Genomic DNA, 13,027 nt, shown 5'->3' on the forward strand with positions numbered 1-13,027 from the left:
CTCATTTCTACAGCACTTTAGAAGACTCTCCTGATCTCCCACATCGTCCGGACGTTCCATGTACCTATAAAAAGTGTTGCTCTGGTTGTTAGAAGGGGTATCGGCCTCGTGACTTTCGAAAGAATTCGGCTTTCGTCATGAGGCATCATAATTCTTCCTTCAACTTGGAGGGCAGAGGTTCAATGGTTTGAATTATTTTTTCTGGTTGGCGTTTTTTAGAGAGTTAGTTTTCTACGGTATGGGATCGCTAACCCCATGCCCGATCCTCCTCCTCTATCCGGGCTAGGGATATGTCCTTGATATATCTACCCAATAATGTACAGGAGAGAACTTGTCTCGATATAGGTTGAGGTGCTAAAACGACACGCTTACTGGTTTAACGCTGATGCTAGTATGCGTGACCTTGAATTGAGACTAAAAGTCTTGATCAGAAGGACGAAAACTATTCTTTCTCCTGGTTGGTTGAAAAGCAAGAGAGAGAACGAGTCAACGGAAACAATACTCAATTTATTCCCGAGTCAGACTAGTATAAAAGGACACATGAGTAAATAGATGAATAACACGAACACAATATGCAAACAATTATAACAATACACTTGTGTCCAAACTGGGCATTAGGGTAGACAAATAAAGTATCGAAAGTTACTTTTAAATTACAATAGCCTTGAAACGGAAAAAGGTATAGCAGTAAATCAAAAAACAAATGAAAGCTTATGGTTTGTAGAATAAAATAAAGACAAAACTAAATGTTTTTATTGTGCATGCTTTGAATCCAGTGAAACAACGACCCCAAAAATAGCTCCCGTTGTTTGCAATGGCTTCTATGTCTCTCCGTTCCCATCAGGCACACACATATTTAATCCCTAAATCAAAACAAAACCTACAATGATTATGTGGCTACTACGCAGAAGCTATACCGCTCAGTGATTCTGTACTCTGATCAGCCTCTCCCTGGAGCTATAGATCCTTCAGTACAGTTTACAGAAAAAAGCATACCAGAAAACGTCAAGTGTTGAAAAGAAAGTACAACTAAGAAAGTGCTTGGCTTTGAAATCACTTAATGGAATAAAATATGAAAAAGAATACTGAATGAATCAGTGCTGTTGGTAATCTCCTGCCAAAAGTCAGGTTAAATTCGATTACTTGGTATAGTTTTTGAAATATTTTGAAAAACCTGTTTTCGGTCTCAAGGATGAAAACTCATCGTAGGCTCTATTAATAAAAGATATCAAATATAATAGAAAAACACTGATTTACTCATCGCATGGATTTCCTGGTTACTAATTATTTTAACAGTTGCTATATACATAAATAATTTGATTCCTGTTACGTCTGGCCGATTGTGAACGCTATATTCGCTTCCCTAAGCTAGTTCCGTACCCCCGAGCTAGAACTATACACCGACTTGAAGATCAGAGAAAAGGCACAAAGTGTGAGGGAAGCACATTACTACAGGGTTCAATCTTGTTACAGAAAATCATAGGTATTAATAGATGTTAGCCAATCCATTAACGACATATTATGATACCGACCAATAGTATCACGCCACGTTGGAACTCTAGAGTGTTCCATCGTATTCTGATTGGCTGGGGCTCTTTATGAGCCTCTGGAGGCTCTGTTAGAGTTCTCCGGAAGCCGACTCAACAGACCGAAAATGGTGAACATGATTAGACTTAATCGAAATAGCGCGGTTCGGTCATTCAAGCATGGTCTCTCTGTAGTGGTATTGTCTTGTAACCGCATGATTCTCGAAGCTGGACACAATTACTGAGAAGATTGACACTCAAAATGAAACATTTGGAGGAGGTTGGTAATCTGAACATGGTGGAAACTATCCGGCAGGGTGTAGCCAGCCTCTTAGACATGATCGTTCTTGTAAAACCCATACATTTCTACACTTAATTCATCACTATATCCACAGGCAAATCGTGTTCTCCTTTATTGTTAAACACCGTATTGCTGATTGTCGTGATACGAGGAGTCAGTGTAGACAGTGATGTGAACTCGATGTAGTCTCTTATAGATTAAGCAGTCACAACATGAAAAATCTACACTTCTGGGATTAGGTCTATCATTATAGTACGTAAGATAAATGTGCTAATACCGAAGTAGACCACAATTTTACAAATGTTTATCCTATGGTAAATTTCACTTGCGTGATTCATGTTTCTTTCGTCATGCTAAACGCTTTAAGTGTGGTAAAATGGAGTACATCCAGTCGGTTTTCAGAACTAACTTTCATCTCACCGCAAGTAAGGCTATACAGTGCGATTAGGGTCCTTTTGATTCTAGTGATTCTATTAATCATGTAATACCTGCCCAATTGTACTTTCATCATGCTTATGTTGACACTGGTAGTGTTCAGTCCCTCATTTCAATTGGAAAGCTAAAATCATTAAATTCCGTTATTATAAGCAAACCTACCAAAGTTTCTGTTTCCAACATTACTGGTCATAAACATCTTATTCTCGGGTTTTGTAATTTGTTGATTAGATACGATAAATATTCAGTCCTAAGTTGTGAATCCCTCATTACTGTTTGTGGGACATCTATCCTAGGTCTAGAAAATCAAGGAATGCTTCAGGGACGGCTTCCCTTATTGACCACTGATAACGGTTCTAATGAAGAGCTTGATAACTTGCCAGCCATGGAATCGAAGTGAGAAAAATTACTCACAACTCCAAAGTATTCTCACTCTCATAAGCAAGCAAGAAATTTCAAAACCTTGAAAACAAGCATCAATTCCACCACTGCCGCAAAATTCAAAGACCTGAAGAGGAGAACAGACAAAGTCCTTCAGTGCAGAATCTCCGGATCGTCCAGAAGAAACAATAATGAAATTCACTTAGTATTGTTTGTTTGGATCTTCCCATTGATGTGTTTAGGACTGCAACTGGTCAGTCTCTAATTGGTATATGTGCATACCGTGCGTATTGCCTCGATATACCTTAATTCACAAGCATGGTAAGCAGAGATGAATAGTGGCTAGCAGTGGAATCCAGGACGCGCGTTTCGTCCTATTTGGGACTCGTCAGCTGGATGTACCTGCATCTCAGAGTTGATGTTCACTCTGGGACTCGAACCCAGTACCCTCGCTTCAAACGCCATCGCGTTATCCACTCGGCCACTGAGTCCTGATAGCCACTTGCTTGTGCGAGTCCCAAATAGGACGAAACGCGCGTCCTGGATTCCACTGCTAGCCACTATTCATCTCTGCTTACCAACAATGAAATTGTTCAAACAAACAATAGTCGTACACGAAATCCTTTTTCCTGATGGACGGAAGGTCCGCTAAGACAGGTCACAACAACCGAATACGTTGCGAGGTCCCAGGTGGGTCCGTTCCGATTTCAGGTGTCGATTCTAATACTGAGTCTAGATCCAATGAACAGTCAGAGAGACACATGATGAACCTAAGGAGAAGTACAACTGATAACAGATGTTCGGATTCTCATTCAAACTGTGGAGGATGTGGTATTTGTACTAACTGATGATTCATTTGTACTTGATTGTCCGCTGATTGCGAATTCCAAACACAATACGTTCATTTTAGCTCATCCAGTTCTACCTGCCTTCAAATGCAGCATTTCGGAAATCCCTAGTAAGTACATGAATTCGGATACTCCTAATTATCATATGCACGTAACTCTGGATCACACTTGTTGAAGTCCCTTTTTTTTGTTCTCGGGATTGATGATCTTATGATTCACGAGTTGCAGGCTTTCTATCCCTCAAGTACTTTTCGAGCACCTATTTTAAGTATCGGTGTAACCATATTTTCGTTCAAAGCCTTTGGTTTTATGTATCATGTTCAATTCTAATTGAGGTGAATCAATCCTCAAAATAGGTTGTCCCGTATGTTTTCGACATTGATGCTGCATATAATAGCTGGAAGAGGTTGATAATGCATCCGCACCAGATCACGATCAAGCACACCGTGATACTCGCTCTTCTCAATAACTAGTCCATTTCCGATTACAAAGGTGCTAAGAACAAAACCGTTATTGAAACCTAAATGCGAGTGACATTTTTATGTTTGAATAAATAATCCATGTTTGATTAACGACTTGTGAGCTCTAGCTTGATTTGACTGAGAAAGTAGTTGAAATTCATTGAACATTTCTCTTAGTGCGCAATCGATATTTTTTCCTGTAATGAGACAATAAGTATCAAGGTAGTTCGCAAAGTAATATATATAGCATGTAGTCAGGCAAAACCACAATCGTTTTCGAACTAATGGACTAGATCATACCTACCACAAAACGCTACAGTATCACAATAATGCAATAATACGTGAACATTTGACTATTTCAGCAACACTTACTGATTATCTGAAAACTATCTTCGAAACGACTCAATCTAGTCACGAATACATATACATTAAGATGTCACCTGTTCATTGTTAACCTGAAGGTACTGTAGATGGCACCGAGTCGCGATTGACTATGATCCCCACCATAGATTACGTGCCAGATATTAGGTTGGATCCATCAGTAGGCCGAAAACCAGAAGCCTGTTAATGGTTGCAATAAGATATATTTGTTGGCGATCTCGCGATATGGAAAGAATACCAAGACGTGCCAAAGTTTACAAGCGAACTGCTGAGCATAAGCGAGTTCGTGCAAGGTCACAGGCAACAGAAGGAAAAGTACTATTAGCTATAATAATAATTGTTCTCATTATACCAATCGCGTTCTCTTCACAAATGTAGGTCACCAGAGTACTTTGAAAATTCGTTTCTCTTTTTGTCATCTGGTGGTTTAGGTGGTGCGTATTTTCTGCCACATTTTTTGGAATGATTTTAAAAGATGAGAATATTTAATCGTACGATGACATGTAACACCACAAAGCTTTAAAATTCTAGAAAAACCACATACAAGCCAACTTCGTGGACCAGAGTTGTTGCCACCTGCTATAAAATGTGAAAAAAATTTATCAGTTTACTTTATGTTCGATAACGAAATTAGTCTCTAAAGCACAACTTAAACTGTAAATAACCAGAAAAGATTCAACGGTACACAACTGATTCTCATGTTGATCTTCTTTCCGTAATGTCCCGTTCTTCGTTTTGTTTTACTCGTAAATCATTTCAAGTTCATTTTTTTCATTTCCTCACACTTTTTTCTAATCATTTTCTATGCAATGTCCAGAACCTGACCAACTGGCTGCACCCTGATAATTTGGGAGGAATCAGCGGGAAAAACCTTATTCCACTGAAACAAACACACTCGCCCACCCTCCAGAAATACTTATTGTCCATCTAAATCCCTAATCTTAACTATTCTGTGACCAGCATATATTGTAATCTTTAGTGAACAATCAGTTCAATTAGTTATTATCTACTGACTGGCGTGGAGGCTAAAGTGAATGTACAGCTGTTCCCTCAAACTCATTATAGATGTCTGGTCTACATTAGCTTGCTACAAAAAGTTTCATGTAAGTGTACTTGATCGACGAAATATGCAAACTAGCTGATTAACATTCAGACATTTACACACCTTATTCTATAAGGACAGTTCCATGAATGTCTCACTCTTGTGGTGGACCAAGAATATATCAGTTCTAAAAATAATGATAAAGTTGTTACGTCCAAAAATTAATGCATTAAATATAATCTGTACACACAAGAAAAGCATACTGGACGTTACGGAAATTGTCAGGAATCGGTGTAATAATCAACAATTATAAGTAGTTAATAATTCTAACCACAATTGTTGTACTTCGAGGTGTATATTCAAGTAAAGCATATAATGAAGGTATCACAGTAATCACTAAACATAGATAGCAAATACATAAGAGATCTGTTTTCATAACAACAGATAATTGAAAATAAGAAACATGTGTGCAGCAATGTATTTGTGAGCAGCATTCAGTGTGTCATGCTATGAAGGATTCAAAATGAATACTGAAAAATTCAACGTCATGCCATTTTAAACAACTTTTACAGTCCCTCATAATAAATGTACTAATTATGAGAATTAATGGAAGTAATGCAGATATTAGGAAACGCTAGTTACAAAACAAGTCTGTCGTAACTATTTCCACACTCTGTAAGGTCCAGAGAGGTTGATATACAATTGTAGTTGGATACTGACTTTCGATTAGATACTGATATAGGAACTAAGTGCACAGTATAAGTCTTAAGCTGCTAGTCTTCAAGATCGCCCATACAAGGTCAGAAAAATAGAATGAAATATATTACTTCATTGCCTAGAAGACAGATATAAAATAATTTCAAAACAATTCGATCGGTTATTAACTGTATCCGGGATTTCGCTTGAAATAGCCAGATTGTTAGTGAATATCAAAACCGTGCTTGTTTTACCACTTCAATTTACGCAACTCTTCAAATGACTTCTTTTCAAAGGTCGACATTCTGATAAGTTTGATATGTTTGGTTTCTGTAAGTTCCACTTATATGGGTGTTGTGTGACAAGCTGTCTTGGTCGACAATATTCTACAAATAAGAAATTAGTCGGCATTCTTTAAATCCTTGTTGATAGGTTTGAGGTCGCTTTTTCTAGTACCAGCTTGTACTGTACATTTTTGGTGCGAGTATATGGGACCTGTCGTACCCGAACAGTATTCCAGCCCTCACACATATCGAATGATTTATGTAGCGCATGTCCATTTGGTGCCCCCTGGTGCCGATGTTTATGCGTCTAAAAAATTAAATAAGACGTGGATTACCTTTTCGTGGTATCCAGGTGCTATGGCTGCTTTGATGACTGTATAGAATAAACATGAAGAAATGTATCAGCAAGAATAGGTTAGAGAAACATGCGATCACTGTCTCATGGGCCAGTCCCTGGTGTGGAGTTGATCAATCCACGTTAGTCACTTTCGACCTTGATGCTCGACAGATTAACGACCAGTGATGTTGTCCAACATAAAAATGGTCCAGCATAACCATTGATTTGTTCAGGGTTCATTTACGTTTCACTGTCTCTATGGGGGGATCAAAAAAACCTATCAACACATTAGTTCTTTTCCGCTTATTCCGTGTCAATATATCCGCTTTCATATGAAGACTGTCCTTGAGCTTGATTATCGTTATTCAATGGAAACGACTTCAGCAAAGTTATTTTATTTTTTATTTAAACACATAAATATTGGTACAAGGAAGCACCAGATATATATGCGCCTCACAAATCTCATTCGATTTGTGTGAGGGCTGTGATACTTAACGAGGTTCCCAGACTGAAGCGGGTGGTTTTCTTAGGGGGCCACACCCGGAGCCTTTCACCTAAAATTCTGAACCACAAGGCAGTGGAGCATCGTGAGGAGATGCAATCCCATGATAGCCGGTGATCAATGATTGATTCGTACGCCATTCGTTCCTTCAGGATACTGGAGCCCATGTGCACCATTAGTTTGGAATCAGGGTTTTCCAACTCCCCTAGGTGGACTCGCCTTGTCCACCAACCCGGTTAAAGCGCCGGACATTCGCTTTTCGTCCTCTCACTTTCGTAAACAACACCCCCGCCACGAGAAGGCAGTGAGTAGGACTTCCCTGGCAGAGGCTATATATTCGCTGGCCATGTGAGAGCATTTGGAGAGGGAGAGCAGACTCTCCCCACTCTCGGCCGTACCAGGGCATTTGGGGTCTGTCGTGGCAGACTGGTCGGTTAACTAGTAGTAGGACTAGAATAGACAAATTTGAGGTTTAATGATGTCTGTCTTTCTATAGATAACAAGAAAGTTTAAAAATACCCTTTCCCTGTGTTTGATATGATTAGGGACGTATGAACCTTAAATTGAGCGAATAAGTACTCATATACCATCTTTTATGACCGACTTCAAGCTGTTTTATTTTGGGCTGTACAGTTTTGATAATGTAACCACTACTGCTAATTGCGTTTTCTTTTTCAAAATCCTTAGTAAAAATTATATTATAATGTAGACAACGTTAAACTAGCAGTTGAATACTAAGATCTACAAATAATTGCAGAAAGTGATTTTAAAAAGCGCGTAGACAGGCTGAGTCAAGCTAAAACACGGGTCGAATATTTAGCGTCCAGGCCTAGTTATTAGGTGACTGTTATCACCTGCTTCAATCATACAATCATTTGTTCTTATCAAGTACCAACTTCAAACATGAGAAGCATATAGTTTGATTTGAGAGCTCTGTGAATCGAATCAATGCTAGACACAAGCCATATCTTTGCCATCTGTTATTAAGTAAAATCCTTTCACAATTTCACTCGCTTTCGTGAAACTTACTTTTTTATAATAATGAAACAATGCACTTGTAACGGCCTAATAAATATAATTTCTTACTTTTCACGGCTAAGTATAGGTTATTTCTTTATGGAGTAAAGTGATCGCGAAATACCAGTTCAGTTTTCTAATCATTAAAATATTACTGAAGTTTTTTATCACAATAATATTATTTTATTATCACAGTACTATGAAAAAAACCGCTCAATTTATTTATAATTTTACTTCACTTATGTTCATTTTTCGACAATCATTTTCATTGTTGTTCCGTCTCCTGTTTCTTTCTTACTAATTTCTCTTATATACAGTATTAGACAAGATCTTCAGAAAAAACATCGCTCAGCTAGCCCTTTTCTTTCCTTTGTCGCCCTCCAAAAATATGCTCGTTTTTCTATTTAACTAATTATCTAGAGCTTTCTGAAATATTATCTACTTCATATTACGTCGCTTGTTCTACTACATAAATCTTGTTTCACAAGCTTTTTTGTTGCTTTCCGACTTCATTAAAATTAAGGTATTGTGTATTCTATTTTGTTTTTAGATGAAAAGCCAAATTACCCTGATGTATATATAAAAATACATGAACCAAGTCCGGGTGGTTCTTTTTTCAGTAGCTATTTAAATCAGCAGTCTGTCATTGCTGATCCGAAGGTAAATTAGTGTTTGTTGTGCATAAAAATGCATGTAGTCATTAGTCGTAATTAAATGCTTTTGTACTATTTTTATCAAGAGCAGTAATTATGTGGAACTCTTTAAAGTTATGAGGAATAATTTCTTCTTATGTTGTTTGGATTGAGTAACATTGTAAAACCGATCTCCTCGCATTTGCCCGTATTTATTATCGCCCCATCATAAATGTTTTATGATACACCATGCTAGCTAGTAATCTTAATGATGTTCAATACATACTAATTTACAATTAGTATAGTGATAACACGAAATCGATAATCATCTCACTGTTCAAAAATTGTGATGTTTTTTTGAAGTGTCAGTTCAATAATAGTATGATGTATGCCCTCCAAGGGCAGGAAATCTTGGGAGTATATATATACTAAAAATCACTATTACGTCAAAAAAAGTTTTACTACGTCTTTACACTACTTAAATACTTAGGAGACTTGAATGGACTTCCATCCAAGCAACTTATATCATTTCTAAATGATTTGTCATTTTCATAATATGGACATTTAAGATTCTATTACTAGACAATGGATAAATTAATGTATGATGAATTCCATGAGCATAATATTTTGTAAAGTGTTTTCGGGCGTTAATTAGACGTATTTACCCAAACAATAGTATGATTTACTGAAGTTCCATAAGTATCTCTGACATTCAAACAGATATGTTAATAACGTTAATCAAGGTATTAGTTAAACTTTAGGAATTGGACATTATTATACATGTCTCTGGTAAATAAGAGTTGTGTTGTTTTTATGCTTTACAACTCCATTTTGAATTCGAGTAAATTGTTGGCTAAGTGATGTGACTAGATATTTTTGACTCCCGAAGTTCGGTTGATTTTTAACCGTTACTAAAGAGCATAGGAAATAGAACAAGAAAGGCACAAAATTTTTCAGGTAAATATGCTGGACTTTTTAACGAACTAATCAATAATGTTTTCCCGTGGTTTACTACCGATCAGTTTTCTGATAATACATGTAGGGTAAGCACTTTGTTAGTTCATAAATTGTGGTGCTTTTGATAAAATCTGTTCGGTTCTTTTTAATTTTTATGTTTCCGCTTCTTTTGATTTTGGCCTACTGAAGTTAGATTTCATTTTCTCTGCCTGTAGACTGGCGCACGCCAGAGTAGCATGGTTTTGACCGATAATGAATATTCAGAAGTCAAAACAATGATGGATTTATTCCATAGAGGGTTATCTTTATCCCGTAAGTTTTTTCTTTTGTGAACCGATACCAAGTAAGTTACTTTTCAACTTCTCTTGACTACGGTTTATATTTATCAGTTAATTTATTTATGATCAGTTAGTCCGAATACATTGGTACGTGTTTCAGTGTCACCAGTCACTGGATAGTACTCATTTCTCAACCATCTGTGAAAGTATTAACTAACTAAACACCGAATAATCCGGAAGATTCATTTAATCAATTGTGTAACTCATTTACTAAGTAAAAGTGTGTACTCTCTGTTAAATGTTATTGTTTTCCTAAGGGTTAGTGATATTACCATTTTGCCCACATCAAAATAGGTAGAGTGCCATTTGAAGTTGCAACTTTTTAGTTGAAAGTTGAGCACGTTTTCCACTGAGCCATTCGTTACAAAGGACTACTAGTGATGTAAGTGTGAAAACGATATATGATGACTATGTATGCTAGTACAAAATATTTTTTGTCATAAAAAATGGATTACAAAACTGTTGTGACTTTTGCCCGTTAAATATCACGCGACTTATTCGCCAATCAGAATACGACTTATACAGTCTTAACACTGTACCACAACAATAACGTATGGACCGGTATGAGCAGCCTGGCATCCTTATTGGTCCTTTTTCTGCCTAGCCCTGCCTGTTGAGTCAAGAACTCCAATGAAAGCTCCCACTGTAAGAATCATTTATTTCAGACATATCTGGTTTATATACAGGCCAAACAGACCACATCACACCATAAGATAGGAAATAACTTTAGTAAGAAATCGAGTCAAAAAGTGGCTGTGATTGTGGGAGACAGTAATCAATAAACTGGGCATAACTTTGGAGTAGTAAATCGTATAATAATAGTCTGTAGGTTAAAATAAAGCTTGAAATAAGAGGAATATAAATATACATAATCTAGTTACTGAATAGTTATACAATAAGAATATATGTACAATATTAGTCCATAAATAGCTCTCAGAAGTTATCCTTAATTTCATCTTCGCTAGGATACAACAAAACTACTCTCCATAAATTTCTAAAGTACTAACTGTTATGTTATAACGTATCATGAAATTAAAACACTGAGTTTGTCAGATGGAATTCTAACATTCGCTTTATAGACATGACACATTTTCTAATAAGGGTAATTGTGAGGATTTAACTTGAATGATTTATTAGCTGTTATATTAAATAATAATACACTATTGTTGAGTTATATAGGTAGCCAGATAAACGCGTAGTGGAAGGTCAGGAGATTTTGATAATCGTTTGTTTATAGCAGAATTCTAGCAAATCCAATGGTGAACGAAATTAAATCAATTATACCGATTTTAACCATTATTTGTAGTTAATGTAATCGTCGACTTATAATTTGTATTGATTAGTTTAATATTTTCATATAAATATTCATGTATAATAAACGGGCATGAAGATCTAATTGAAAACAATGTTGTTCACTTATATCTGTGTTGCTCGAATTACATCGATTTGTATAATTTTGCTTCCCCCCCACCCCGTAGTCTTATTTTACCACTTTCCGTATACATCTATATATTCAAAACACAAATATTTGATTGGACGATTGTTTTCAATAAATGCATGTGTTATTTTACAAATTTCCAAAATAGGGCATGGTAGTGAATAAACAGCGTTGTATGCTTAAAATCGCCAACTTTTGCATATGTTACGGCATAAATACTTCAAAATTCTGTCATTTGTAAGTTGGAAAGGTCTCTTACCGAAGGTTAGAATGATTCGTTATAAAGTGTCAAGTTACAATTTATACAATAAAACAAATCCTGTGAATGAAATGGATTGTAGGGGAACTTTGTCTCGCTAACGGAGATAATAATAATAATGTCGTGTGAATATAGTATATGATAAGAGGGGTTCTGTCAAGGTAATTGTGATGAGAGTGGATCGGGGAGGATGAATGTATAGATTAAGAAGGCAGGGTAGGTATAAACACAAAAGAAATTAGTGGAGGTTAGATAAGGGGTTTATAATATCTAGTTCATGCATATGGTGACCACCTCATAGACCAAGGTAAACACAAAGGCTAAATCTCTTTTGGATACATAGGTTAGTCTTCTGAAGTTGATCTCGATGGTTTCAGCTCTGTAGAAAAGTCATAATCTTGCACAAATATTCTTCGTTTTTGAATATTCTGTGGGGATTTTTAAAATGCTGATATCCATGTGTGTTCAAGAATTTTTTAGATAAACTAGTTTTGCTTGTGAACTAAAAATGATGTCTATTACACTTTTTTTCGTCTTCAGGTACAAGAAAGTGTTTAGGTAGCAGATATACTACTAATGAGCCATATTCATGGATTACTTATCAAGAAGTTTCTAAAAATACCATCTAATACTTTATACTTTTCAAGGTTGATGAAAAAATTCAGGCTTTTGGATCAGCGCTCGTTGAAATCATGACTAAGTATCCAGAATCAGAACGGTTTGTAGGTGTTTATGGCCGAAATTCACCACAGGTGTGCAAATTATCTTAATTTAAACAATTTTCGTTTCGAATCACTTTTGTACTGTTGTTTTAAATCTGGGTTATTGATCTGTGGGCTAGAATGTTAATGATCGGTTGTTTGCATGGTCAGACTTGTAGATAGTATGATAGGCGTTAGATGACTTATATATTCTCAGTCAGTCAGTCAGCTACGGTGTAGGACCAGATACATATATTCATCGGTCCAAGTTGCCATACCTCATTAGGACAACACGATGAACACCGAATTCATCGAAGTAGTTAATTTAATGGTGGGAATATATGAAAGATTGTATATAAGGATATAGAACAGAAAGAAAGAAAGATATGAAACAATCTTAATCTCATAGTTTAAGCGAAAACAGGGAGTGTATATACCTACGCCATTGTGATCGATTCTGAGCCATGTCACACAGAGTCTCCAACCATTGG

The 13,027-nt window shown here is 36.5% G+C and overlaps 1 protein-coding gene across 3 annotated transcripts in view; it reads left to right on the plus strand.

Annotated features, from left to right (window-relative positions):
* Positions 1-3,275: 3,275 nt before the first annotated feature.
* Positions 3,276-13,027, plus strand: part of Smp_175090.1 (long-chain-fatty-acid--CoA ligase) — a gene marked incomplete at both ends in the record, with an annotated part of 51,472 nt that continues 41,720 nt past the window's right edge. Inside the window, 5 exons of one of the 3 annotated variants that reach the window (XM_018788657.1) lie at positions 3,276-3,333; positions 8,762-8,871; positions 10,016-10,112; positions 12,376-12,443; positions 12,483-12,587. In XM_018788657.1, coding sequence (XP_018654178.1) covers positions 3,276-3,333; positions 8,762-8,871; positions 10,016-10,112; positions 12,376-12,443; positions 12,483-12,587 — 438 coding nt within the window. Of the gene's footprint in view, positions 3,334-6,347; positions 6,404-8,761; positions 8,872-10,015; positions 10,113-12,375; positions 12,588-13,027 lie in introns of those variants that run through there. The other 2 variants (XM_018788658.1, XM_018788659.1) reach the window with 2 other exon arrangements.

The sequence above is a fragment of the Schistosoma mansoni genome, chromosome W (assembly GCF_000237925.1).
Source record: "Schistosoma mansoni strain Puerto Rico chromosome W, complete genome".
Classification (NCBI taxonomy): Eukaryota; Metazoa; Platyhelminthes; class Trematoda; order Strigeidida; family Schistosomatidae; genus Schistosoma; species Schistosoma mansoni.